The 25,918-nt window shown below is 28.0% G+C and overlaps 3 protein-coding genes across 4 annotated transcripts; all 3 read left to right on the top strand.

Moving 5' to 3' along the window:
• Positions 1-174: 174 nt before the first annotated feature.
• LOC145973599 (cytochrome P450 4C1-like) lies at positions 175-24,319 on the top strand. 2 transcript variants are annotated; one of them, XM_083103123.1, is made up of 13 exons: positions 175-288; positions 1,216-1,511; positions 17,107-17,216; positions 17,453-17,543; positions 19,915-20,100; positions 20,895-20,988; positions 21,494-21,596; positions 21,751-21,856; positions 22,138-22,244; positions 22,321-22,389; positions 23,443-23,611; positions 23,791-23,970; positions 24,045-24,319. In XM_083103123.1, exons 2-13 carry the CDS (start codon positions 1,358-1,360, stop codon positions 24,209-24,211), a joined length of 1,536 nt encoding a protein of 511 aa, XP_082959249.1. In that variant the 5' UTR covers positions 175-288; positions 1,216-1,357; the 3' UTR covers positions 24,212-24,319. The 2 variants fall into 2 exon arrangements, with proteins under 2 accessions (XP_082959249.1, XP_082959250.1); XM_083103124.1 differs by lacking the exons at positions 175-288; positions 1,216-1,511 and adding an exon at positions 14,343-14,532.
• On the top strand, positions 1,528-5,543 carry LOC145973600 (putative cytochrome P450 4s3). The gene is made up of 5 exons (XM_083103126.1): positions 1,528-3,428; positions 3,631-3,740; positions 3,974-4,064; positions 4,542-4,716; positions 5,072-5,543. Exons 1-4 carry the CDS (start codon positions 3,371-3,373, stop codon positions 4,661-4,663), a joined length of 381 nt encoding a protein of 126 aa, XP_082959252.1. The 5' UTR covers positions 1,528-3,370; the 3' UTR covers positions 4,664-4,716; positions 5,072-5,543.
• Positions 6,390-11,355, top strand: LOC145973601 (cytochrome P450 4C1-like). The gene is made up of 8 exons (XM_083103127.1): positions 6,390-6,572; positions 7,836-7,929; positions 8,458-8,560; positions 8,716-8,821; positions 9,094-9,200; positions 9,280-9,348; positions 9,593-9,761; positions 9,942-11,355. The coding sequence occupies exons 1-8, from the start codon at positions 6,485-6,487 to the stop codon at positions 10,166-10,168; spliced, it is 963 nt and encodes a 320-aa protein (XP_082959253.1). The 5' UTR covers positions 6,390-6,484; the 3' UTR covers positions 10,169-11,355.
• Positions 24,320-25,918: the final 1,599 nt, after the last annotated feature.

Genomic DNA, 25,918 nt, shown 5'->3' with positions numbered 1-25,918 from the left:
TATATATAAATTAATGATACACACGTGCGTGTGTGTGTGTATGTGTGTGTGTGCGTTTGTGTCATTAAGCAAAGTGGAATTATTCAACCGTCGGTATATCAAAACATAAAATTCTGATTATTAATATACTCTTGAGCTGATGAACGGCTATAAGTATAAGTCTGAGATTTACATTATCAGTTCAAGAAGATTCGTTTTGCTGACATGTATATCTGCTTGGCGAGATTTACAATTGCATTTTAAACATTTGAGTGTTTTAATTGATCGTGTTATTAGAAAATTTATCAGGTAATATATAAAATAAAATTTTATCATACTATTGCAAAATCCCAACAATGGTTAATAATACTATAATTATTTTAAGAGCATAATTTTAATATAAATATTTAATATAAATTTTTCAAATATCACAAGCTGTCAGTTTTATACGATTTTTTTTGTTATAATTTTATTAAATATATATTATAACAGAAGTATTTTTATAGAAATATGTTTAACAATTAGATACATAACAAAACAGAAAGAGAAATTCTTTTAAAAAATCACGATAATTATACAATTTGTATATTATATAAAAACACAATATAATAGAATAATGATTTTGATAAAAATCAAATAAAAATTAATAAAATAATTCTTTGTTTTGACTCAATTTGCGAATGTTAAATTAAATAGTTTTGGTTTATAACAAAAAACTCTGTTTATAAAACAATAAAAGTTTATTTATAGATCTAAAATATTTTCGAACAATGATTTGCATACAAGTGAATTTTAAGTGGATATATTGTGATGTAATCGCTTAAGATTTTTATACATTTATACAGCTATAGATTAAATAAAATTATAACTAAAATACTAAAATGCTAAAAACAATTTATATGTTAAATGTTTGCGACAAGAATTAATATAAGAATTGATATAAAGAAAACTCTTGAGATAAGGAATACTCGCCCTAATTAATGATTTTGCAATAAGTTCTCGAAATTTTATCTTTTATAATAAAAAGCAATTGCAAGTAATGGTCAAAAAATTAAAAATATTTTTATTGGATTCATACATATTTTTATTATATAAATAATGAACAAATTTATCATACTTTTTCATGAATCTTTAAAGTTAATCATAAATAAAAGTTAATTATAAAAAAATGTACGATTAACGCATTTCAGTGATCTTTCTATTATTCTCTCCCTCTTTATATCTCTTTCTATTTAGGATTACCATTTAGAATCACAAGATAATTACAATTTTGTCGAAGAATTAATACCACTTATTTTGTGACACGAGTGAAGAATTAAAGAAACAATAAAGAGAAGAAGCTTAATTTAACAGTTAAGAATATCAACGTAAAGAAACGATGTTTATAAGTATATTGTTATTATTCATGTTTATTTTATTGATATATTATTATTACGTACATTATGGAAGAAATGGACGACTTCTTCATCTTTTACCGGGACCTCCGAGCATTCCGATTTTTGGTCATGAATTCCTAGCCCATGTTTCAGCAGGCAAGTACAAAATTTCTACTCTATTTACGTTAATTGACAAATGACTCGTCATTCGTGCATACATTCAAAAATATTAAATTTATAAATCCTTTGCTCTAAACGTATACCAAGATTATTGCATACAGATTACATATCTGAGCACTTCCCTTTGGAATAATCATTTGTAATTAATTTTTTTTTATTATTTGTCTGTTTTCAAGATTAAGATGCGTTAATATTAAAAATAACAATAAAATTAGCACTAAAATTTTTGAATCGATAATTAAAGATTAAATCATAATTGGCAAATTAGAGATACGGCGCAGTAATTGAAGCTCAAGAAGGGGACAACACTTCCTTGCTTCTGATTACTCGTATATTTTAAATTAAATATAATTAAATAATATAATTACATTAACAAGAATGAACATTTCAGATGATCTATTGATCCCTCTTCAGCGCGATATTAACAATATGCATTACAAAGTATTATATAAGTGTTTAACGCATCAAATTATAAAAATATCTGCCTTTGACCCGTAGATTAGTTAGAACGCATAGACGTTAGATTGTATCTCGCAGAAATCTGTTTTAAATAATTCTTCAAATTATTGTATTGTAATGTGCCAATGTGTTAAATCCCAAGTAAATCTAACAAGAAAAAATATGAATACAAAGAAATATTACATAATATACGTAATTTATGCAATATACGAAATATACGTAAATTAACTATTTACATTTTAATTACTAGTCATAAACATGACTCATCAGATTCTGTGCTTTTTACAAATTGATAATGATATATCGTTGTGTATCTCTCATGTTGACTTGAGATTCAATTGGACTTGAGATGAAATTGGACATATTTCTTTCAATTTGCTATTTTATTACAGGTATGTCGATGATATATCTTTGGCGGTTCCCTTTTCCATGTTCAATGGAATCTTGGATATCTTCAACTCTGTTCATCCGAGATTTCAGTTTATGGAGGAAGGAATAATAAATTTAATTTCTTCGATGTTACGATAGTCGCGAACAATAATTTAATTGAATTTGAGATCATAAAACCACTTTTTCTGGGAGATATCTAAATTATAAATGGAATCATCCACTATGCTATAAGAGAGGAATAATTGTAGGACTGATGGATATCGTGCCTTTTTATTGTCACATCCCAGATTTCATCAAAAAAACTTTGATCTATGATAATGAGCATTCTCTTGAACAATGGTTATCCTCTGGCTTACATTTTCAATGTAATACGAGAACATCTGAGATTGCTATTAGCCAAGAATCAAGCAAATTTAGAGTTTAATGAGAACCATCCCTAGAAAAACCCTCTTCATATTTCAATACCTTACATATCAATAATGATTTTCGGAACAATTTAAACGAATTCTTAGCGATCATCACACGAGATTTATTTTATTTCGGCCTAGATAAATTTCGTAGTTTTGTCATAAAAACATAATGCCAAAAGATTCATACAGCAATATATAAAGTCTCATGTAATGTATTGTTGTCAATTGTAATGTTAAACAATTAATTAACACTACAATTGACAACAATATATTGTAACACATGTCTTCAAGCGTATTTGATCTATCGTATTTTGATCCAGTATATTGATTTTTTCGGAAGATAGTTCATATTATCTGAAAGCAGACTTGTAGATGGCGTTACTAACGCTGGTACAAATACTAACAAAGGAGTTTACAGACCCTGGATTTAACACATTGGCACATTACTGTACAATAATTTGAAGAATTATTTGAAATAATGTAAAATGTACCAGATATCTGCGAGATATAATTTAATGTTATCTACACTACGTTATTCTAACGTTATCTATCGAAGACAGATATTTTTATAATTTAATGCGTTATCACATTGAACTGAGGGGGGATCAAAAGATCATCCAAAACGTTCGTTTTTGTTAGTGTAATTATATTTAATTTGAAGTATACGAATAATCAGAAGGAAAGAAATGTTGTTTCTTTCTTGCACTCGAACTACTGCGCTGCGTTTCTAATTTGCTAATTTTGATTTAATTTTTAATTATTATTATTTGAAATAATTTTCAAATTTATTCAATTTTATTTAATTTCTGTATCGATATTTATAATATATTTTTTAGTGGAACAATGGAAATTATTGTGTATACTATGTGATAAGTATTATCCTATTATGAAAGTATGGGGATTATTCGAATTTGCTGTGTCTATCCGTCATCCAGATGATCTGGAGGTAATATGGAAATTTCTGGAAATATATAATTCTTTTTAGACATTACTTTAGCTAGAGATTTAGGTATCTTGTATTTCACAAGAAGATATTTGCTGAAAATATTTCTTAAAAACATAAAAAGGATTGATACAGAACTTTATACAGATTAGATTAAAATATGAGATACAATTAATAAATTATTTGTGTATCTGAGATTGAATGCTATAATAAATAGATGTTTCCGGTGATTTTAGAAGATATTAAGCAGCACTAAGCACATCGAGAAAAGTCGTTTATATAATGTGTTACATCCCTGGTTCGGCACAGGTCTCCTCACCAGTACAGGTAACATAACACTGTTAACATACAAACTTTTTTATTACAGTTTATTGTCGTATATTAAGGGAGTATTCTAGTCTAGCGAGTCGGATTTTTTTGGATATTTTGCAAGTATTTGATATGAAAAATATGCCTACAAAAAGATTTCCAATTTACAAAATTGACACAGTTATAGCACAGTTATAGCTCCCCGGTAGAGAGCGATCTCCGGCGCGCACTCGGCATTCGGGCCGCACGGTGCACAATAGAGCATTGTGTCGGCATTTATATTTCGGCTAGATTCGGCTAGTGAATTGCTGGAACGTTATTTAAGAGAAACACAAAATAACAACTAAAATTTTTTGAATTTATTGACTTTTGGACTTTTGCTCCAAAACATCTTCATTCTGGAGCAAAGATTGAAGTATAGCAACTTTTCTTATTATCTTCAATGAAGGATTTATACCGATTTTGAAAGTTACGAACTTAATGAGTCACTATTAGTCACAGCAAGCAAAGATGCAAATTCTTGGAACGAAGCTCGTATTACCCGCTCGAAACGGCGTTCAACTGATTTCGTTAGAGACGAAAAACTAAATCGCAGGGAAGAGAGAACAGCTCAGTAGGACTTTTATGAGCAGGAGAAAGGTCCCTTGTATGGCCCTGCACTAGCTTGATTGTAAGTAAAATTATCTCTATGTAATCAATGTGAAAATCTGTAAATACTTTTTTTGCTTCTGATGATATCTTATGATATCTCATGATGTCTCAAAAACCAGTTGATCAATTTGATATGAGTTGATCAATCAAATATGTACACATCTTCAGCATAAATATAGTTAAAGCCCCTCCCAAAATCAAGTCAAAATATTATTTTTTTAATTTTTACAGCTTTTTAATGGTGAAAAAGAATGGCAAAAATCGAAATTTAGTTTTCTAAATGACATTTTTTTAAATTTTCAATATTTTCTTCATTTCGATATCTATAGCCAAACTCATACTAATTAAAAATCTCTCTGGTTTTTTTGTTTTAGATTTTAGAAGCAGTACAGCCAGAATCATAAGAGCCATGGACTTTGGAGCCAAATTTCTTTTTATTATCTTATTCAATTTTGTGTACCGCACTTATTTATAATTATTTTTTAGTAAAAAAATTTTGTAATATACTTCAAGTATGTACATATAAATTTTTGGGATGCGGTGAGAAAAACCGCATCCAAAAAAAACAGACTTTTTTTTAAAAAATTTGCGAAAATAGCATACAAAATTTCGGCTTTTAGACTAGAATACTCCCTTAATACCCCCTTGTGTGAATATAATAACGCAAAGTTGAAAACAAATAATGAACTAAATAAATAAAAAAATAATAAGAATTGCTATACCGGTCGAAACGTTAAAGTTGTAAAAAATAAAAATAAATAAATCCGGTCGAAGATGACGCAAATATGATTTTTTGAAGTAACAGAATTTTCGTGTGACAAATAAATTACGCATTGTACAAACACATTCAATTTTAATAAGACTCACATCCTTTTGAAATAATTTTTCTCACTTTCACTCGAAATATTTAATACTTAATTATTTCGGTTGCACTGAAGTTTGTTATCAATTTATCTCTATCACAAAAAAATCAAATAACTACAATGAAATATTACATTTAAAAGAATGCTGTAAATGAAATCATATCGAGATAATTTTGCCGGATACATATATTCTCAACTAACTAAAAGTAATAGAGATGATCTCTCTATAAGATATTTCAGTTAAAAATTTTCAAATGTAAATCAAACATCATTATGTGACAGACATTTTTAATAAATTTTAGTATATTTTTTATTTATCAATCTATATAGATTTAAATTTTTATTTATGTTTTTATATTTTTTTATGATACTTTTGCTCATATTTTATAATATTTTTGTACTGACATTGATGAAACAAGGACCTGAATTAGGCCGAAACGTTTGTATCTCGATCTTTTATTTGATTTATTATAATTTAATATGAATTATTGATAATAATTGCATATATTTTGTTACGCTCGTACATCAGCGCTTGGTTTTTAACCTTTTGCAATTTGTTTTTGATATAAAGATTTAATTACAAAATAATAATTAAATTCAAGTTAATACTTTCAATACTTACCTTTTGTAATAATTTTATGAGAAGATATATTTAAAAGATTATAAAAGAATTTTGCGATATAAAAAGAAAAACGTAGAATAATATTGTTATTTAATAATGGGCAGTAAACATTAAACTAATTGTAAGAGAGACACTATAATATGTATATATCTTATATTCCATTATTTGTATTTATCGCATAATTTTATCTTGTTTTTGTTTCAGGCGTTAATTGGCAAGCACGGAGAAAGATATTAACTCCTGCATTCCATTTTAATATATTAAATCAGTTTGTTGATATCTTGATCAAGGAAAGTGATTGCATGACAAAATCTTTGAAGGATGTCGGAGGCACAGTTGTAAAGGATTTATTACCATTTATTAGTGAATATACCCTAAACGCGATATGCGGTAATATTCTAAATGACTATAACTTAAGAAAAGAATTTGTTTCTACACGAAGTATCACATGAACACACACACGCACACACACATACTGCGACGTAGATACACGCACGCATACGATGAACGGTACAATGAAAATAAATAATATTCGATTTTTTATTGTCAAAGCTATCAATTAAATATTTACTCGTAATAATCTTCGATTGTTCGATCTCGACACAGAGTGTCCCAGAATGGACGGACACGAAATGCACAGCTTGACTGTCCGTGCCAGAAGAAACAATTTTTCCTTTGGCAAAAATTTGTCTGAATACTACTTTTTAAATAAAAACAACTTTAAGCTAACGAATGAATGCTCTAGGCCAGATAGGCAGTTGAATCAGATATGGTGTACGGCATGATATTAGTAAAGTCGGATTTTTCGCGCGTAGTAATGATTAACCAGCGATGTATGAATTTATAGACGGAGGATAGACTTTGGCAGACTTAAGCAAACTCATCTAACTGTTTCAATTGAGTGATTAATAGTGATTATTATTTTGAATTTGCGATTTTAAGTTCAATTAAGTTGTGGAATTGAAAATATATGATTCCCATACTTTCTATAAAAAATATTTTTTATTTATTTATATTATCAAGAAATGTGTTTTGTTTAACAAATTCTTTTTTATTCAAGTTTAATAAATTTCTTATAATTATATACTTATAAATATATATATATGTATATCGCTAATCGTACAATAATTTCTAAAAAAAAAAACTTTTTTTTATTTTCACCGGTACATCTTTCTATTTATATTAAATACGTTATTAAGGCCGTGTTTATTGCGCATGCACGAAAAACCCGAGCTATTTGCCAATTGTACGGCTACATGGCGCTTGAGCCTGTACGCTATTTTATGTTTACTTTTTTTTAAAAACGTTGGATTCAAAATTATTCACATGTCATCTAATCTATTTATTTTATTTTCAAACGTTATTTCAGTGATATCATTTAGAAAATGTTCTTTTATTAAATAAATTGTATTCAAAATAGCGATATTGAAATATCATGCATAGTTTTTATAAAATCTTTAATAATATAGTCAAACTCTGTGCGCGCACCACTCCTGTGATTTATGCGTAATTTAATTAATTGTTACCGTTTAAAAAGTAGTATTTAAATGCACTTTTGCCAGAGGAAAAAGTTGTTTCTGCTGGCATGGACAATCATACTGTGCATTTTATGTCCACGATTTCTGGAAACTCTGTATAATAAATACATTTTAGAAACTGCCATGGGAGTCTCTCTGCAAAAATTCGGCGAATTCCAACAACAGTATCGAAATGCAATTCACGAAATAATTGAATTGATAGTTTATAGGTAATTTAATACATGAAAGTATAATAAATAATTGTGTGACATATCTATCCTGATCCTTCATTATAATGATATAGCTATACATTTTGAAAAATAGATTGATTATTAAAGTCATGCGAAGGTAAACAACTATTTATATCAATGTTAATATAACTATCGATTTGTTTAAGCCCGTAATTAGCAATTAAAATGTATTGTGCGTGCTTCATTAAATGTTTTATTTCAAATTGCTTTTAATTTTGAAACTATTGAAAAAATAAGAAAAATGAATTGTGTGGGCAAAATTTGTAGATTAAAAAATATTTAGCTTTGATAAAAAAATATTTAGCTAAAACAAAAATACAATGTTTTTAGAAGGATCTACATAACTTTTTCGTCACACATATAGTTTTTAATTTTTTATATATTGTCTATAATCTATGATTATTTAGAGTTAAGATTACTCTATTACTTCATGATGGCTTTAAATAAAGCTTTTACAAAATAACATTTTTATTGAAATTATATAACTATAAATGAATTTCGGTTTAGAATAACTAGGCCTTGGTTGTATAATGATTTAGTATTCTCACTTACGCCACAAGGAAGAAAACAAAAAAAAATCTTGAAGATATTGCATGGATTTACAGAGAAAGTACGTTATAAGTCATGTTATCTCAAGTCCTTCAAACACTTTTAAAAATTACAATAAATCTCATAATATTAATAACATATTACATTATTAATATTTATAATGTAATACAATATGCCTTTGCTATTTAATACAAAAATTAAATATTTCGTGTATAGGTTATCGCGGAAAGAAAACTTTATCATGATCTCACAAATAATCGATTCTTAAAGAATCTTGAAGATGAAAAAGAGACCGAGGCAGAAGATGTCGAAGTATTTGGAAGTATGTAAGAAATCAGAGCTTCTAACTTAAATTCAATTTCGCAAAGTAAAATTATAAATTATACTTGCACTAAATTAAACTATTTACATTAAATATATATATAATGACACGAAATGATGCGTTATATGTCCGATATAAAAATAAATTATTGCTATTTTTAAGAATTACTATTTGTAAGGAAGTTTAAATTTTAAACGAGAACAATGTTATATATAGTTAAAGCGTGATATACAAAAATGTGATAATCGTTAATATGCCTTGCTTATTTCTAGTTAAAAAAAAACGGCTAGCCATGTTGGACCTTTTAATAGCCGCATCTCGAGAAAGTTCTTTAACTGATTTGGACATAAGAGAGGAAGTCGATACTTTCATGTTTGAAGTACGCATATGTAATATTTTTTTTAATTTTTTGTACATATTATCTAAGCACATAAAACAATATGATGATCTGATTACAGGGTCATGATACTACAGCAGCGGGCATAATGTTTGCTTTATTATTATTAGCTGAACACAAAGATGTTCAGGTACTTCTCAATATTTTATGATATATTATTTAAATTGCAATTTTTATTTAAAGTAATACAAATATCAAGTTTTTCTTTACAGTGTATTTTTCTATACGTAAATCAATATATAAAAATTCCGAAAAAATTAAAACATCTCAAAACAAATATGAACAATATGTTTTGATTTATTACAAATTTATTTATATTTATGCATATAAAAAAATTGAAAAATATATTTTAATTATTATTATCGATGTCATAGGAACGTGTGAGGGTTGAAGTTAATACTATAATGGAAGAGAATGGAGGGAAACTTACCATGAAATCATTGCTAAATTTATCATATTTAGACAGATGTTTAAAAGAAGCGCTACGTTTGTATCCCAGCGTGTTTTTAATATTACGAAATACTGCGGAAGATGTAAAACTACGTAATTAATCACTTTATGTCACATAACACGAAGCATATATTATCAATCGTAAAATTTAATATATTATATTACATTTTAAAAATACAATATTATGTACATTTTATTTTTCTCAAAAAATTCTTATTTTTGAAATTTTTTAATTTTTTATTTTAAATTTTGAAATTTTGTAATACTTTTCAGATTCATATATTGTACCTGCTGGAACGAACTTACATCTTAATATTTACGGGGTTCACAGAGATCCTAATTTCTGGCCAAATCCAGAAGTATTTGATCCAGATAGATTCTTGCCCGAAAAGATACGGAATCGTCATCCTTATTCCTATTTACCATTCAGCGCAGGACCAAGAAATTGCATAGGTGAATTGGTTGTGATTTTCGTTTCTCTTCATGCTGATAGTTTTTGACAGACTTTGAATTTTATGTATTATTAGGTCAACGATTCGGCATGTTGGAATTGAAGGCTATGATAGCTCCTTTGGTGCACAATTTTTATTTGGAGCCCGTTGAATATTTGAAGAATATTCAGTTGAGGACCGATATGATACTTCGTCCTTCTCATCCGGTTCATATCAGATTTATCCCCATCAAATGCAAATAGCCGTTTAAAACTAACTCAAATACTATATGAATGTAAGATGTGCAAATTGCGAGAAAATCTTTATATATATTATATATGCAATTATAAACAAAATACACACTGTATATGAACATTATATTTAATTGTAAAAATATAGAGATAGATATTGTTTGCTAACAAAAATATAGAAAATTTTTAACATTTTTAAAATTTAAAAATCAATATGGTTCTTATTTAAAAAATAATTATTTGACTAGAAAGTGATCTCTGCAAGAAGTAGGAGTTACATACGTCGATTTAACTTTGTTTGCCTTGATGCGCCACATCTTTGTTCAGGATTAAAATAGTCAAGGCCTTTTTGTAGGATTTTTGAAGCTACAGTTGGATTTTTGTGGACTGTCAATAGGGCTGTCTCATCTGCGTATTTTGCGGTCATTACACGGACATTTATAATTACTAAGTCCGCAGTATATAGTAAGTACAGCACTGGGCCAAGCACGCTGCTCTGAAGAATTACACCGTAAAGTAGAGAGACCGCGTCTTGTTTCATAAAATATCAAGCTTAAAGGTAAGATTGTAGAATATTAAAATAATGGATTGACAGATTTTGTTTTATCTTGTAGAATAGTAGGATAATATGATAGTAAAATAACAGATTGATAGATTTTGTTTTATCTTATATTGCAATTCGCCAGACTCTATCAAACATCTGAGAAATATCAAGAAAGACTTCAGAGCATTAACTTTTTGCGGCGATTCCTTTATGGATTCTCCTGGCCAATTTATGTACTAAGCAGTGTATATAATGAGATTATTATATATTATATAATTATATAGAATGAGAGAAAATGAAAAAGATTGGAAAAGAATAAAAAGAAATATGAGAATATGAGAAAAAAAGAGAGAACATTGTATAGAATAAGAGAAAATAAAAAGGAGCGTGCGAAGAGATGTGCGAAAATCAGAATGATTGAAAGAAAATGAAGGAAAATAAATTAAATTAAATTACAGGAAGATTAGTCACTTTTAAAATATTAATTAATTATTTTTAATATTAAGGTATTAATTTTAATAGCTTAGAAAAATAATAATAATAAGAAGAAGAAGAAGAATAATTAAGAATATTTAAATATAATAAATTTAAATATAATAATAAATATAAATAAATATAATAATATATTCTATCATTATAAACAAAAAACAATTGATCATAACCATTGATGCATCGATAAAATAGTTATTTGATCTCTGATTGACTAAACAACCGCTCATGTTTTGTGAATGTTGCTAATGGATTTTTACAGTCGATCAGTTCATTTATTGTTATGTATTTGGCATCACGATACTATCGCGTCGGTTGATTAGTTTTTATGATTTTTACATATATCTTTATTATATAACATTTTTAATATTTCGAAACATGATATATCAAGAATATAACTTTGTAATTCTTGTATTTCTAATAAACGTAATTTTCAAAAGTTATATAATTATTTTTATAGAAAAAAAAGCAGACTTAAACAATATATACACACCGAAAAAATTGTATTCTTGAAATGTATACTTTATAAGTCCTCTTAATAAATATTCTTAATAAATAAAAATATATTCTTAATGAATAAGAATATATACTTAATTTGCGACTTCTACGCCGCAACTTGATTTTCGTGTGCGCGACATGTTTCTTCATTTGCCGCTACGCGGCGACACCTCTCTTAATTTTTCTCGTATTCAATATTTATCATGAAATGTATATAAAGGACTTGTATTAACGTAAGATCTAAAGTATATTTTTTTCCCTTAGCAGTGGTGCGAAAGAGAGGAAGCTGCTCACACACAGGTTCTCTGTGTGCATGTGAGCCGCATCCTCTTTCTGACATCACTGTTTATCAGTTTAATTTCAAGCTGAATTTAAAATAATTTATTTAATAATCTGGATTCCTTGTTGGGGATTCAGAATATTAAACAGATTATTTGAAATTAGGCAGAAAAAACTTTTACCCAAATGATATATATATATATATATACATATATATATATATATATATATATATATATATATATATATATATATGTATATATATCATTAATGATATATAATATTTATTCTGACTAGAACAACTTTGACTTGATTTGTTTATTATTCTAAATCCCAACGAGGAATCTAGATTATTTGTTTATTTATCTGGATTCCTCGTTGAAGAAAAAATATGTAATTTGCAATTAACAATTCCATATTTTTTCTTAAAAACAACTATATGTTTTCTTTACACCAATTGATTCCTCTCATTATTTTGTACATAAAAGTATTAAGGTAAGATAATCGAAAAATGAATATTTTTCAAGATATTTTATGATTTACGTAAAATTAAGAAATTATTTCAAGCCTCATAATTAGTAAAGTACTTAATGAAAACTAACTTAATTATAGTGTTTTGAAAAGATCTCGAGATGAGCTACAAGAATATGCAAAAATATATAGGGTATTCCATTTAAAAAAATTGAAGTGGCCTTCACGTGACCTTCAAATGACTCTTCAAGGTTAAACCAATGGTACCATCTTATGGCCCTCTCGAAACCAAACAACTTTTGTCTGAAACATTTTTCTCTAAAATGCTTTTTGAAAGAAAAGGGGTGTACGGGTGGTCTAGGACACCCTGTATATATATATATATATATATATATAAATTAATGATACACACGTGCGTGTGTGTGTGTATGTGTGTGTGTGCGTTTGTGTCATTAAGCAAAGTGGAATTATTCAACCGTCGGTATATCAAAACATAAAATTCTGATTATTAATATACTCTTGAGCTGATGAACGGCTATAAGTATAAGTCTGAGATTTACATTATCAGTTCAAGAAGATTCGTTTTGCTGACATGTATATCTGCTTGGCGAGATTTACAATTGCATTTTAAACATTTGAGTGTTTTAATTGATCGTGTTATTAGAAAATTTATCAGGTAATATATAAAATAAAATTTTATCATACTATTGCAAAATCCCAACAATGGTTAATAATACTATAATTATTTTAAGAGCATAATTTTAATATAAATATTTAATATAAATTTTTCAAATATCACAAGCTGTCAGTTTTATACGATTTTTTTTGTTATAATTTTATTAAATATATATTATAACAGAAGTATTTTTATAGAAATATGTTTAACAATTAGATACATAACAAAACAGAAAGAGAAATTCTTTTAAAAAATCACGATAATTATACAATTTGTATATTATATAAAAACACAATATAATAGAATAATAATTTTGATAAAAATCAAATAAAAATTAATATAATAATTCTTTGTTTTGACTCAATTTGCGAATGTTAAATTAAATAGTTTGGGTTTATAACAAAAAACTCTGTTTATAAAACAATAAAAGTTTATTTATAGATCTAAAATATTTTCGAACAAAGATTTGCATACAAGTGAATTTTAAGTGGATATATTGTGATGTAATCGCTTAAGATTTTTATACATTTATACAGCTATAGATTAAATAAAATTATAACTAAAATATTAATGCTAAAAACAGTTTATATGTTAAATGTTTGCGACAAGAATTGATACAAGAATTGATATAAGAATTGATATAAGAATAATACTAGTCCTATTTATGATACTATTAATAGTTTTACAATAAATTCTCACGAAATTTTATCTCTTACAATAAAAAGCAATTGCAAGCAATGGTCGAAAAATTAAAAATATTTTTATTGGATTTATATATTTTTCATTACATAAATAATATTTTTTTTCCATTTACAATGAGCAAGTTTAACATATTTTTTCATAAAAGTTGATTATAAAAAATATACAATTAACGCATTTCAGTGATCTTTCTATTATTCTTTCTCTCTTTAAGCCTCTTTCTATTTAGGATTAACATTTAGAATAACAAGATAATTATCAATTTTGTCGGAGAATTACTACCATTTATTGTGTAATACATGTGAAGAATCAAAGAAACAATAAACAGAATAAGCTTAATTTAACAGTTAAGAATATCAACATTAAGGGACGATGTTTATAAATATATTGTTATTATTCATATTTATTTTATCGATATATTATTATTACGTACATTATGGAAAAAAAGGTCGACTCCTTCATCTTTTACCGGGACCCCCAAGCGTTCCGATTTTCGGCAATATATTCCAGCTCCCACTTTCAGCAGGCAAGTACAAACTATCCACTCTAATTGACAAATAACTCATCATTTATGCATACATACACAAGCAAAAATATTAAAACCATAAATCCTTTGCTCTGAAACGTATACTTATCAAGATTATTATTATACATGCAGATTACATATCGGAGCAGTTCTCTTTGGAATAATCATTTGTAATTAACTTTTTTAATTATTTTTCTATTTTCAAGATAAAGATGCGCTAATATTGAAAATAACAATAAAATTAGTTGTACTAAAATTTTTCGATAATTAAAAATTAAATCAAAATTGGCAAATTAGAGACACAGCACGGTAGTTGGTGTGCAAGAGAGAAACAATACTTCCTTCCTTCTGATTATTCGTGTACTTCAAATTAAATATAATTATATTAACAAAAATGAACATTTAGAATGATCTTTTGATCCTTCTTCAGTGCGACGTTAACAATATGCGAGACAAAGTGTTGCACATGACTCATCAAATTATAAAAATATCTGTTCTTGATGCATTGATTAGTAGAACGCATACATGTTAGATTGTATCTCGCAGATATCTGGTAAGCACATGTTTCAAATAATTCTTCAAATTATTGTATTGTAATGTGATAAATCTAACAAGTCAAGTAAAAATATGAATACAAGGAAATATTACGTAATATGCATAATATACGAAATATACGTAAATTAACTCTTTATATTTTAATTACTAGTCAGAGAAACATGACTCATCAGATTCGGCGCTTTTTACAAATTGATAATGATATGTCGTTGTGTATTTCTCATGTTGACTTGAGATTCAATGATAGAATTAGACATATTTCTTTCAATTTGCTATTTTATTGTAGGTATGTGGATAGCTTTGGCGATTCCTTCTTCTATGTTCAATGAGGTCTTGGATATCTTCAACTCTTTTCATCCGAGATTTTAGTTTACAATGGAAGAAGGAATAATAAACTTAATTTCTTTGATGTTACGATAGTCGTGAACAATAATTTAATTGAATTTGAGATCATAAACCCACTTTTTCTGGGAGATATCTAAATTAAAAATGGAATCATTCACTATGCTATAAGAGAGGAATAATTGTAGGATTGGTGGATTCTTATTGTCACATCCCAGTGCCTTTTTATTGTCACATCTCAGATTTCACTAAAAATACTTTGAGCTAATAATCAGTATTTCCTTGGATAATTGTTATCCTCTGGCTTACATTTTCAATGTAATACGAGAACATCTGAGGTTACTATTAGCCAAGAATCAAACAAATTTAGAGTTTAATGAGAACCTTTAAAGAACCCTCTTGATATTTCACAATACCTTACATATCAACAATAATATTCGGAACAATTTAAATGAATTCTTAGCGATCATGACACAGGATTATCTTATTTTGACCTACATAAATTTCAGTTAGTTTTGTCATAAAAACATAATGCTAAAAGATTCATGCAGCAATATATAAAGTCTCATGCAATGATTGCGAAGCGTCATATGTCGGTTAGATTAGTAGACAAATAAAAAAACGAATTTCGGGATACCGAAAGTATATCCAGAGTAATACTTCGCAATTTTTAGTCATAACCAATCATAGACTCAAATTTGGTCATGATTTTAATTGGGGAGAATCTGAAATTTTGGACAGAGAGTCCTGATTTGACAAAAGATTTGTCTCTGAAATACTGTTTATCAAACGACAAAAAATAGCTTGAATTTGCAGAGTAATATAGAGGACTTGCATCACGCATTTGCAACGATAATCGATAATTTATCGAAAATATGAGATGTTTGTTCACATATTTATATGTTTGTTATTATAAGTCAACCGAGTTTGTCCTCGGTTGAGTCTATGTTTACTTCCTACCAACCGAAGACATATTTATACATTATATCATCGAATCTTTAGCCAACTTGAAAGATACATAATGGTATAGTTAAACAGTTAATTAACACTACAATTGCCAACAATATATTGTAACACGTGTCTTCAAGCGTATTTGATCTATCGTATTTTGAGCCTTCATATTGATTTTTTCAGAAGATAGTTCATATTATCATCTTAAAGCAGACTTCTAGATGGCGTTACTAACGCTGGTACAAATTTTAACAAAGGAGATTACAGACACTGGATTTAACACATTGGCACATGACAGTACAATAATTTGAAGAATTATTTGAAATAATGTAAAATGTGCTGCCGGATATCTGCAAGATATAATTTAACATTATCTACACTACGTTATTCTAACGTTATCTAACGAAGACAGATATTTTTATAATTTAATGTGTCATTGTATAACACTTTGTAACGCATATTATTAAAGTTGCACTGAAGGGGGATCAAAAGATCATCCAAAACGTTCGCTTTTGTTAGTGTAATTATATTTAATTTGAAATATACGAATAATCAAAAGAAAAGAAGTGTTGTTTCTTTCTTGCGCTCGAACTGCTGCGCTGCGTTTCTAATTTTCCAATTTTGATTTATTTTTTAATTATTATTATTCGAAATAATTTTCAAATTTATTCAATTTTATTTAATTTTATTTAATTTCTGTATCGATATTTATAATATATTTTTTAGTGGAACAATGGAAATTATTGTGTATAGTATGTGATAAGTATTATCCTATTCTGAAAATATGGGGATTACTCGAATTTGCTGTGTCTATCCGTCATCCAGACGACCTGGAGGTAATAATGAAATTTCTGGAAAGATTTATTTCTCTACAGATATTACAATTTAGCTAAATTTAGAAATCTTGTATTTCACAAGAAGATTTTTGCTAATAAAAATATTTAAAAAAAAAATAAAATGAATCGATACAGAACTTCATACAGATTAGATTAAAATATGAGATACAATTACTAAATTATTTGTGCATCTGAGATTGAATGCTATAATAAATAAATGTTTTTGGTGATTATAGAAGATACTAAGCAGCACTAAACACATCGAGAAAAGTCGTACATATAATATATTACATCCCTGGCTCGGCACAGGTCTCCTCACCAGTACAGGTAACATAATAATGTTAGCATATAAAAACGTACAAACATTATTACAGTTTGTTATCGCATATTGTGGGAGTATTCTAGTCTAGCGGAAAAAATGATTTTTTTGCATATTTTGCAAATATTTGGTATGGAAAATATGTCTGCAAGAAGATTTAGCTCGATTCACAAAATTGACAAAGTTATAGCACCTGGTAGGGAGCGATTTCCGGCGCGCGCTCAGCACTCCGGCAGCGTGACGCACAATAGAGCATTGTGTCGGCATTTATATTTTGATTAGGTTCGGCTAGTGAATTGCTGGAACGTTGTTTAGGAGAAACATAAAATAACAACTAAAGTTTTTTAAATTTTTAAATTTATTGATTTGGACTTTTGCTCCAAAACATCTTCATTCTGAGGCAAAGATTGAAGTAGCAACTTTTCTGGTAGGTATTATCTTCAATGAAGGATTTATACCAATTTTGAAAATTATGAACTTAATGAGTGACTTTTGGTCACAGCATGCGGAGAAATACGCAAAATTTCGGAACGAAACTCGTATCATCCGCTCGAAACGGCGTTCAACTGATTTCGTTAGAGATGAGAGACTAAATCGCAGGGAAGAGAGAACAGTTCAGTAGGACTTTTATGAGCAGGAGGAAGGTCCCCTGTATGGTCCTGCACTAGCTGATTGATCGTAAGTAAAATTATCTCTATATAATCAATATCAAAAACTTTAAATACGTCTTTTCTTTTTGCCTTTCATGATATCTCATGATATATTATGATATCTCATGATATCTCTAAAACCAGTTGATCAATTGAGTCGAATATCCACACATCTTCAGCATAAGTATAGTTAAAACTCTTCCCAAAATCAAGTCAAAATATTTTTTTTAATTTTTACAGCCTTTTAATGGTGAAAAAAATGGCAAAAATCGAAATTTAATTTTCTGAATGACGTCATTTTTTCAGTATCTTTTTTTCATTTTGTTACTTGCTATAGCCAAACTCATAGTAATTAAGAATCGCTTTGGTTTTTTGTTTCAGATAAGAAGTACAGCCGGAATCATGAGAACCATGGATTAACTTTTCTTTTCATAACATTCAATTTTATGTTGCACTTATTTATATAATTATTTTTTAGTAAAAAAATTTTAAAACATCAAGTATGTAAAAATATGTGAGAAAAAACCATATCCCAAAGAAACTTACACATTTCTTTAAAAAAATTTGCAAAAAAAGCATACAAAAATTCGGCTTCTAGACTAGAATACCCCTTTAATACCCCCTTGTATGAACATAACAACGCAAAGTTGAAAACAAATAATGAACTAAATAAATAAAAAAATAATAGGAATTGCTATACTGGTCGAGACGTTAAAGTTGTAAAAAATAAAATTAAATAAATCCGGTCGGAGGTGACGCAAATTTGATTTTATAAAGTAACGGAACTTTCGTGTGACAAATAAATTACTCATTGTACAAACACACACTCAATTTCAATAAGACTCACATCCTGTTGAAATAATTTTTCTCACTTTCACTCGAAATACTTAATACTTAATTATTTCAGTTGCACTGAAGTTTGTTATCAATTTATCTCTATCACAAAAAATCAAATAACTACAATGAAATATTACAATTAGATTTAAATATTATCTTTTTTAAATGGTGAACTTATATAATATAACTTATATAACTTCTCGTTTTATAAATTAATAAATTTAAAAGAAACCTGCAAATGAAATCATATCGAGAGATAATTTTGCCGGATACATATACTCTCAACTAAATAGAAGTAATAGAGATGATCTGTCTATGAGATATTTCAATTAAAAATTTTCAAATGTAAATCAAACATCATTACGTGACAAACATTTTTAATAAATTTTAGTGTATTTTTATATTTTTATGTTTTTATATTTTTTTATGATACTTTTGCTCATATTTTATAATATTTTTGTATTGACATTGATGAAACAAGGACCTGAATTAGGCCGATACGTTTGTATCTCGATCTTTTATTTGATTTATTATAATTTAATATGAATTATTGATAATAATTGCATATTTTTTTGTTACGCTCGTACATCGGCGCTTGGTTTTCAACTTTCTGCAATTTGTTTTTGATATAAAAAGATTTAATTACAAAATAATAATTAAATTCAAGTTAATACTTTCAATACTAACTTTTTGTAAAAATTTTATGAGAAGATATATTTAAAGGATTATAAAAGAATTTTGCGATATAAAAAGAAAAACGTAGAATAATATTGTTATTTAATAATGGGCAGTAAACATTAAACTAATTGTAAGAGAGACACTATAATATGTATAAATCTTATATTCTATTATTTGTATTTTATCGCATAATTTTATCTTGTTCTTGTTTCAGGCGTTAAATGGCAAACACGACGAAAGATATTAACTCCTGCATTCCATTTTAATATATTAAATCAGTTTGTTGATATCTTGATCAAGGAAAATGATTGCATGACAAAATCTTTGAAGGACGTCGGAGGGACAGTTGTGAAGGATTTATTACCATTTATTAGTGAATATACCCTAAACGCGATATACGGTAATATTCTAAATAACTATAGCTTAAGAAAAGAATTTGTTTCTACACAAAGTATCACATGCACACGCACACACACATACCGTGACGTAGACACACGCATGCATACAATGGTACAGTGAAAATAAATAATATTCGATTTTTTATTGTCAAAGCTATCAATAAAATATTCATCCGTGATAATCTTCGATTGTTCGATCTCGACACAGAGTGTGCCAGAATTCGCGGACACGAAATGCACAGCTTGACTGTCCGTGCCAGAAGAAACGACATTTCATTTAGCGAAAATTAGTCCGGACACTATTTTTGAAATAAAAATAACTTTAAGCTAACGAATGAATGCTCTAGGCCAAATAGGCAGTTGAATCAGATATGGTGTACGGCATGATATTAGGAAAGTCGGATTTTTCGCGCGTAGTAATGACGATTAACCAGCTATGTATCAATTTATAGACGGAGAAAATTTGGCAGACTCAAGCAAACTCATCTAACTGTTTCAATTGAGTGATTAATAGCGATTATTATTTTGAATTTATGATTTTAAGTTCAATGAAGTTAAAAGATTGAAAGTATATAATTCCCATACCTTCTATAAAAAATATTTTTTATTTATTTATATTTTCAACAAATGTGTTTTGTTTTCAACAAATCCTTTAATTAATATTGTTCCCGTTTAAAAAGTAATATTTAAACGCACTTTTGCCAGAAGAAGAAGTTGTTTCTGCTGGTACGGACGATTATACTGTACATTTTATGTCTACGATTTCTGGAAACTCTGTATAATAAATATATTTTAGAAACTGCCATGGGTGTCTCTCTGGAAAAATTCGGCGAATTCCAACAACAGTATCGAAATGCAATTCACGAAATAATTGAATTGATAATTTATAGGTAATTTAATACATGAAAGTATAATAAATAATTGTGTGACATATCTATCATGATCCTTCATTATAATGATATAGTTATACATTTTGAAAAATAGATTGATTATTAAAGTCATGCGAAGGTGAACAACTATTTATATCAATGTTAATATAAATATCGATTTGTTTAAGCCCGTAATTAGCAATTAAAATGTATTGTGCGTGCTTCATTAAATGTTTTATTTCAAATTGCTTTTAATCTTGAAACTATTGAAAAATTAAGAAAAATGAATTGTGTGGGCAAAATTTGTAGATTAAAAAATATTTAGCTAAAACAAAAATACAATGCTTTTAGAAGGATCTACATAACTTTTTTTTCACACATAGTTTTAAATTTTTTATATATTGTCTATAATCTATGATTATTTAGAGTTAAGATTACTCTATTACTTCATGATGGCTTTAAATAAGGCTTTACAAAATAATAACATTATTATTGATATTATATAACTTAATGAATTTCGGTTTAGAGCATTAAGGCCTTGGTTGCATAATGATTTATTATTCTCATTATCACCACAAGGAAGGAAACAAAAAAAAGTCTTGAAGATATTGCATGGATTTACAGAAAAAGTACGTTATATGTCATGTTATCTCAAGTCCTTCAAACACTTTTAAAAATTACAATAAATCTCGTAATATTAATAACATATTATTAATATTTATAATGTAATACAATATGCCACTGGTATTTAATACAAAAATTAAATATCGTTCTTGTGTATAGGTTATCGCGGAAAGAAAACTTTATCATGATCGCACAAGTAATCGATTCTTAAAAAATCTTGGAGATGATAAAGAGACGGAGGCAGAAGATGTCGAAGTATTTGGAAGTATGTAAGAAATCAGAGCTTCTAACTTAAATTCAATTTCGCAATCTAAAATTATAAATTATACTTGCACTAAATTGAACTATTTACACTAAATATATATATAATGACACGAAATGATGCGTTATATGTCCGCTATAAAAATAAATTATTGCTATTTTTAAGAGTTACTATTTGTGAGAGGAAGTTTAAATTTTAAACGAGAACAATTATTTTATAGTTTTATAGTTTAAGCGGGATATATAAAAATGTGATAATCGTTAATATCCCTTGCTTATTTCTAGTTAAAAAAAAACGGCTATCCATGTTGGACCTTTTAATAGCGACTTCACGAGAAAGTTTTTTAACTGATTTGGACATCAGAGAGGAAGTCGATACTTTCATGTTTGAAGTACGTATATGTAATATTTTTTTTAATTTTTTGTACATATTATCTAAGCAAATATAATGTGAGGATCTGATTATAGGGACATGATACTACAGCAGTGGGTATAATGTTTGCTCTATTATTATTAGCTGAACACAAAGATGTTCAGGTACGTCTCAATATTTTATGATATATTATTTAAATTGCGATTTTTATTCAAAGTAATACAAATATTAAGTTTTCCTTTACAGTGTATTTTTCTATATTGTTCGAAAATCATAAAATTATTCCGGTTCAAAAATTCGCATAGGCAAAAATCCGCATTGTTCGACGTTCTAAATCCGAGAATTCAAAATTAACGGGCGTCAAGAATCTTCTCGAGCTTTCGATCATTCAGAAAAACTCGACCGTTCCCGTTATCTCGCATTTTTTCAACTCTCAAGAGACGCTGGTCATAAACATTCACAATAACATTGTCAACCGTCGACAAAATCAGCGTAGCGTACGGGCATGCGTCACGATCAGCTGATTGGCAATCAGCTGATCGAAAAAGGTTGCGCGCATGACAATTAAAGAATTGTCAACGTCAGACCTCATCAGCGGCCAATGGTACGCGGCGCCCTGAGGTCACCGCTAAAGTATAAAATTTATTGGTCCACGTCGCAAAGGGCCCAAAATTCCGCTCGCTATATAACGGGCACCGCACGTGGGCACTTCGAAGTCTCGCACTTTTCGCTAAACCGCTTTTGTCAAACCGCTTCGCTTTGTTAAAACCGCTATTCTGTTATACGACCGCTTACTCACTCGGATTTCCGCTATCTCTTTTGTTAATCCGCAAATCGAACCGCTTATAACGACCGCAATTCCGCCTTGACTACGATTAACCGCTTACGAAAACCGCTCTCACTGTGTTGCACCGCTGTTTCGCGAATCGCAATCACTGCATTAAACACTGGTTTTTTAATTTTGACTCTAATAAACGTCAGTCTTTTTTGTGTGAACGAGGCGCACTTTCTTCATTGAAAAACCTTCCGCTCCTACTGTCCACTGTCGGATTCGCTCGCGAACATATACGTAAATCAATATATAAAAATTCCAAAAAAATTGAAACATCTCAAAACAAATATGAACAATATGTTTTGATTTATTACAAATTTATTTATATTTATGCATATAAAAAAAATTGAAAAATATATTTTAATTATTATTATTGATGTCATAGGAACGTGTGAGAGTTGAAGTTAATACTATAATGCAAGAGAATGGAGGGAAACTTACCATGAAATCATTGCAAAATTTATCATATTTAGACAGATGTTTAAAAGAAGCGCTACGTTTGTATCCCAGCGTGTTTTTAATATTACGAAATACTGCGGAAGATGTAAAACTACGTAATTAATCACTTTATGTCACATAACACAAAGCATATATTATCAAACGTAAAATTTAGTATATTATATTACATTTTAAAAATACAATATTATGTACATTTTATTTTTCTCAAAAAATTCTTATTTTTGAAATTTTAAATTTTTTATTTTAAATTTTGAAATTTTGTAATACTTTTCAGATTCATATGTTGTACCTGCTGGAACGAACTTACATCTTAATATTTACGGGGTTCACAGAGATCCTAATTTTTGGCCAAATCCAGAAGTATTTGATCCAGATAGATTCCTGCCCGAAAAGATACGGAATCGTCATCCTTATTCCTATTTACCATTCAGCGCAGGACCAAGAAATTGCATAGGTAAATTGGTTGGGATTTTCATTTCTCTTCATGCTGATAGTTTTTGAGAGACTTCGAATTTTATGTATTATTAGGTCAACGATTCGGTATGTTGGAATTGAAGGCTATGATAGCTCCTTTGGTGCACAATTTTTATTTGGAGCCCGTTGAGTATTTAAAGGATATTCAACTGAAGGCCGATATAATACTTCGTCCTTCTCATCCGGTTCATATGAGATTTATCCCCATCAAATGCAAATAGTCGTTTAAAACTAACTCAAATACTATATGAATGTAAGATGTGCAAATTGCGAGAAAATCTTTATATTATATATGCAATTATAAACAAAATATACACTGTATATGAACATTATATTTAATTATAAAAATATGGAGATAGATATTGTTTGCTAACAAATATATAGAAAATTTTTAACATTTTTAAAATTTAAAAATCATTATGGTTCTTATTTAAAAAGTAATTATTTGACTAGAAAGTGATCTCTGCAAGAAGTAGGAGTTACATACGTCGATTTAACTTCGTTTACCTTGATGCGCCAATCTTTGTTCAGGATTAAAATAGTCAAAGCCTTTTTGTAGGATCTTTGAAGCTACAGTTAGATTTTTGTGGACTGTCAATAGGGCTGTCTCATCTGCGTATGTTGCGGTCATTACACGGACGTTTATAATTACTAAATCCGCAGTATATTGTAAGTACACTGGGCTGTCTCATCTGCGTATGTTGCGGTCATTACACGGACGTTTATAATTACTAAATCCGCAGTATATTGTAAGTACAGTGGGCCAAGCACGCTGCTCTGAGGAATTACACCGTAAAGTTGAGAGACCGCGTCTTGTTTCATAAAATATCGAGCTTAAAGGTAAGATTGTAGATTATTAAAATAATGGATTGACAGATTTTGTTTCATCTTGTAGGATAGTAGGATAATATGATAGATAATATGATAGATAGTAAAATAACGGATTGATAGATTTTGTTTTATCTTATATTGCAATTCGCCAGACTCTATCAAACTCTATCAATCTGAAAAATATCAAGAAAGACTTTAGAGCATTAACTTTTTGCGGCGATTCCGGCGATAATGAGATTATTATATATTATATAATTATATAGAATGAGAGAAAATGAAAAAGATTGGAAAAGAATAAAAAGAAATATGAGAATATGAGTAAGAAAGAGAGAACATTGTATAGAATAAGAGAAAATAAAAAAGAGCAAAGAGATGTGTAAAAATTAGAATGATTGAAAGAAAATGAAGGAAAATAAATTAAATTAAATTACAGGAAGATTAGTCAATTTTAAAATATTAATTAATTAATTTTAATATTATGTTATTAATTTTAATAACTCATAAATAATAACAATAATAATAATAATAATAATAATAATAATAATAATAATAATAGTAATAATAAGTCTAAATAAATATAAATATAAATAAATTTAAATATAATAAATTTAAATATAATAATAAATATAAATAAATATTATAATATATTCTATCATTATAAACAAAAGACAATTGATCATAATATATTGACATTGATGCATCGATAAAATATTTATTTGATCTCTGATTGACTAAACAACCGCTCATGTTTTGTGAACGTTGCTAATGGATTTTTACAATCGTAAATCATAATGTTGTGATTGTCATTAGAGACAAAATCGCTTTGCATGAGTGCGTGCAAAAGTATGTGTGTAGATATTGAAAAATGTCACAACTGTACAAGATTATCATAATTCAGAATTAGTTGCACTAATTTTATTCAAACTCAAAAGTCCCAACCGTAAATTTGCATCAATATTGTATTAGGAAAATGCTGTTAAATTTTTGATTATGACTTTAGTTTCTAAGATATTTTAATCGGAAGTTTATTTATAAAAAAGTTTCGGATAAACTATTTGATAATGCTTCGATATATTGAAAATAGTGACTCTCAACGG

This window comes from Camponotus vicinus, unplaced genomic scaffold, assembly GCF_025532165.1.
Source record: "Camponotus vicinus isolate PSW18456_S1 unplaced genomic scaffold, iyCamVici1.0 SCAF_6, whole genome shotgun sequence".
Classification (NCBI taxonomy): Eukaryota; Metazoa; Arthropoda; class Insecta; order Hymenoptera; family Formicidae; genus Camponotus; species Camponotus vicinus.
This window is presented reverse-complemented; position numbering and strand designations above follow the sequence as displayed.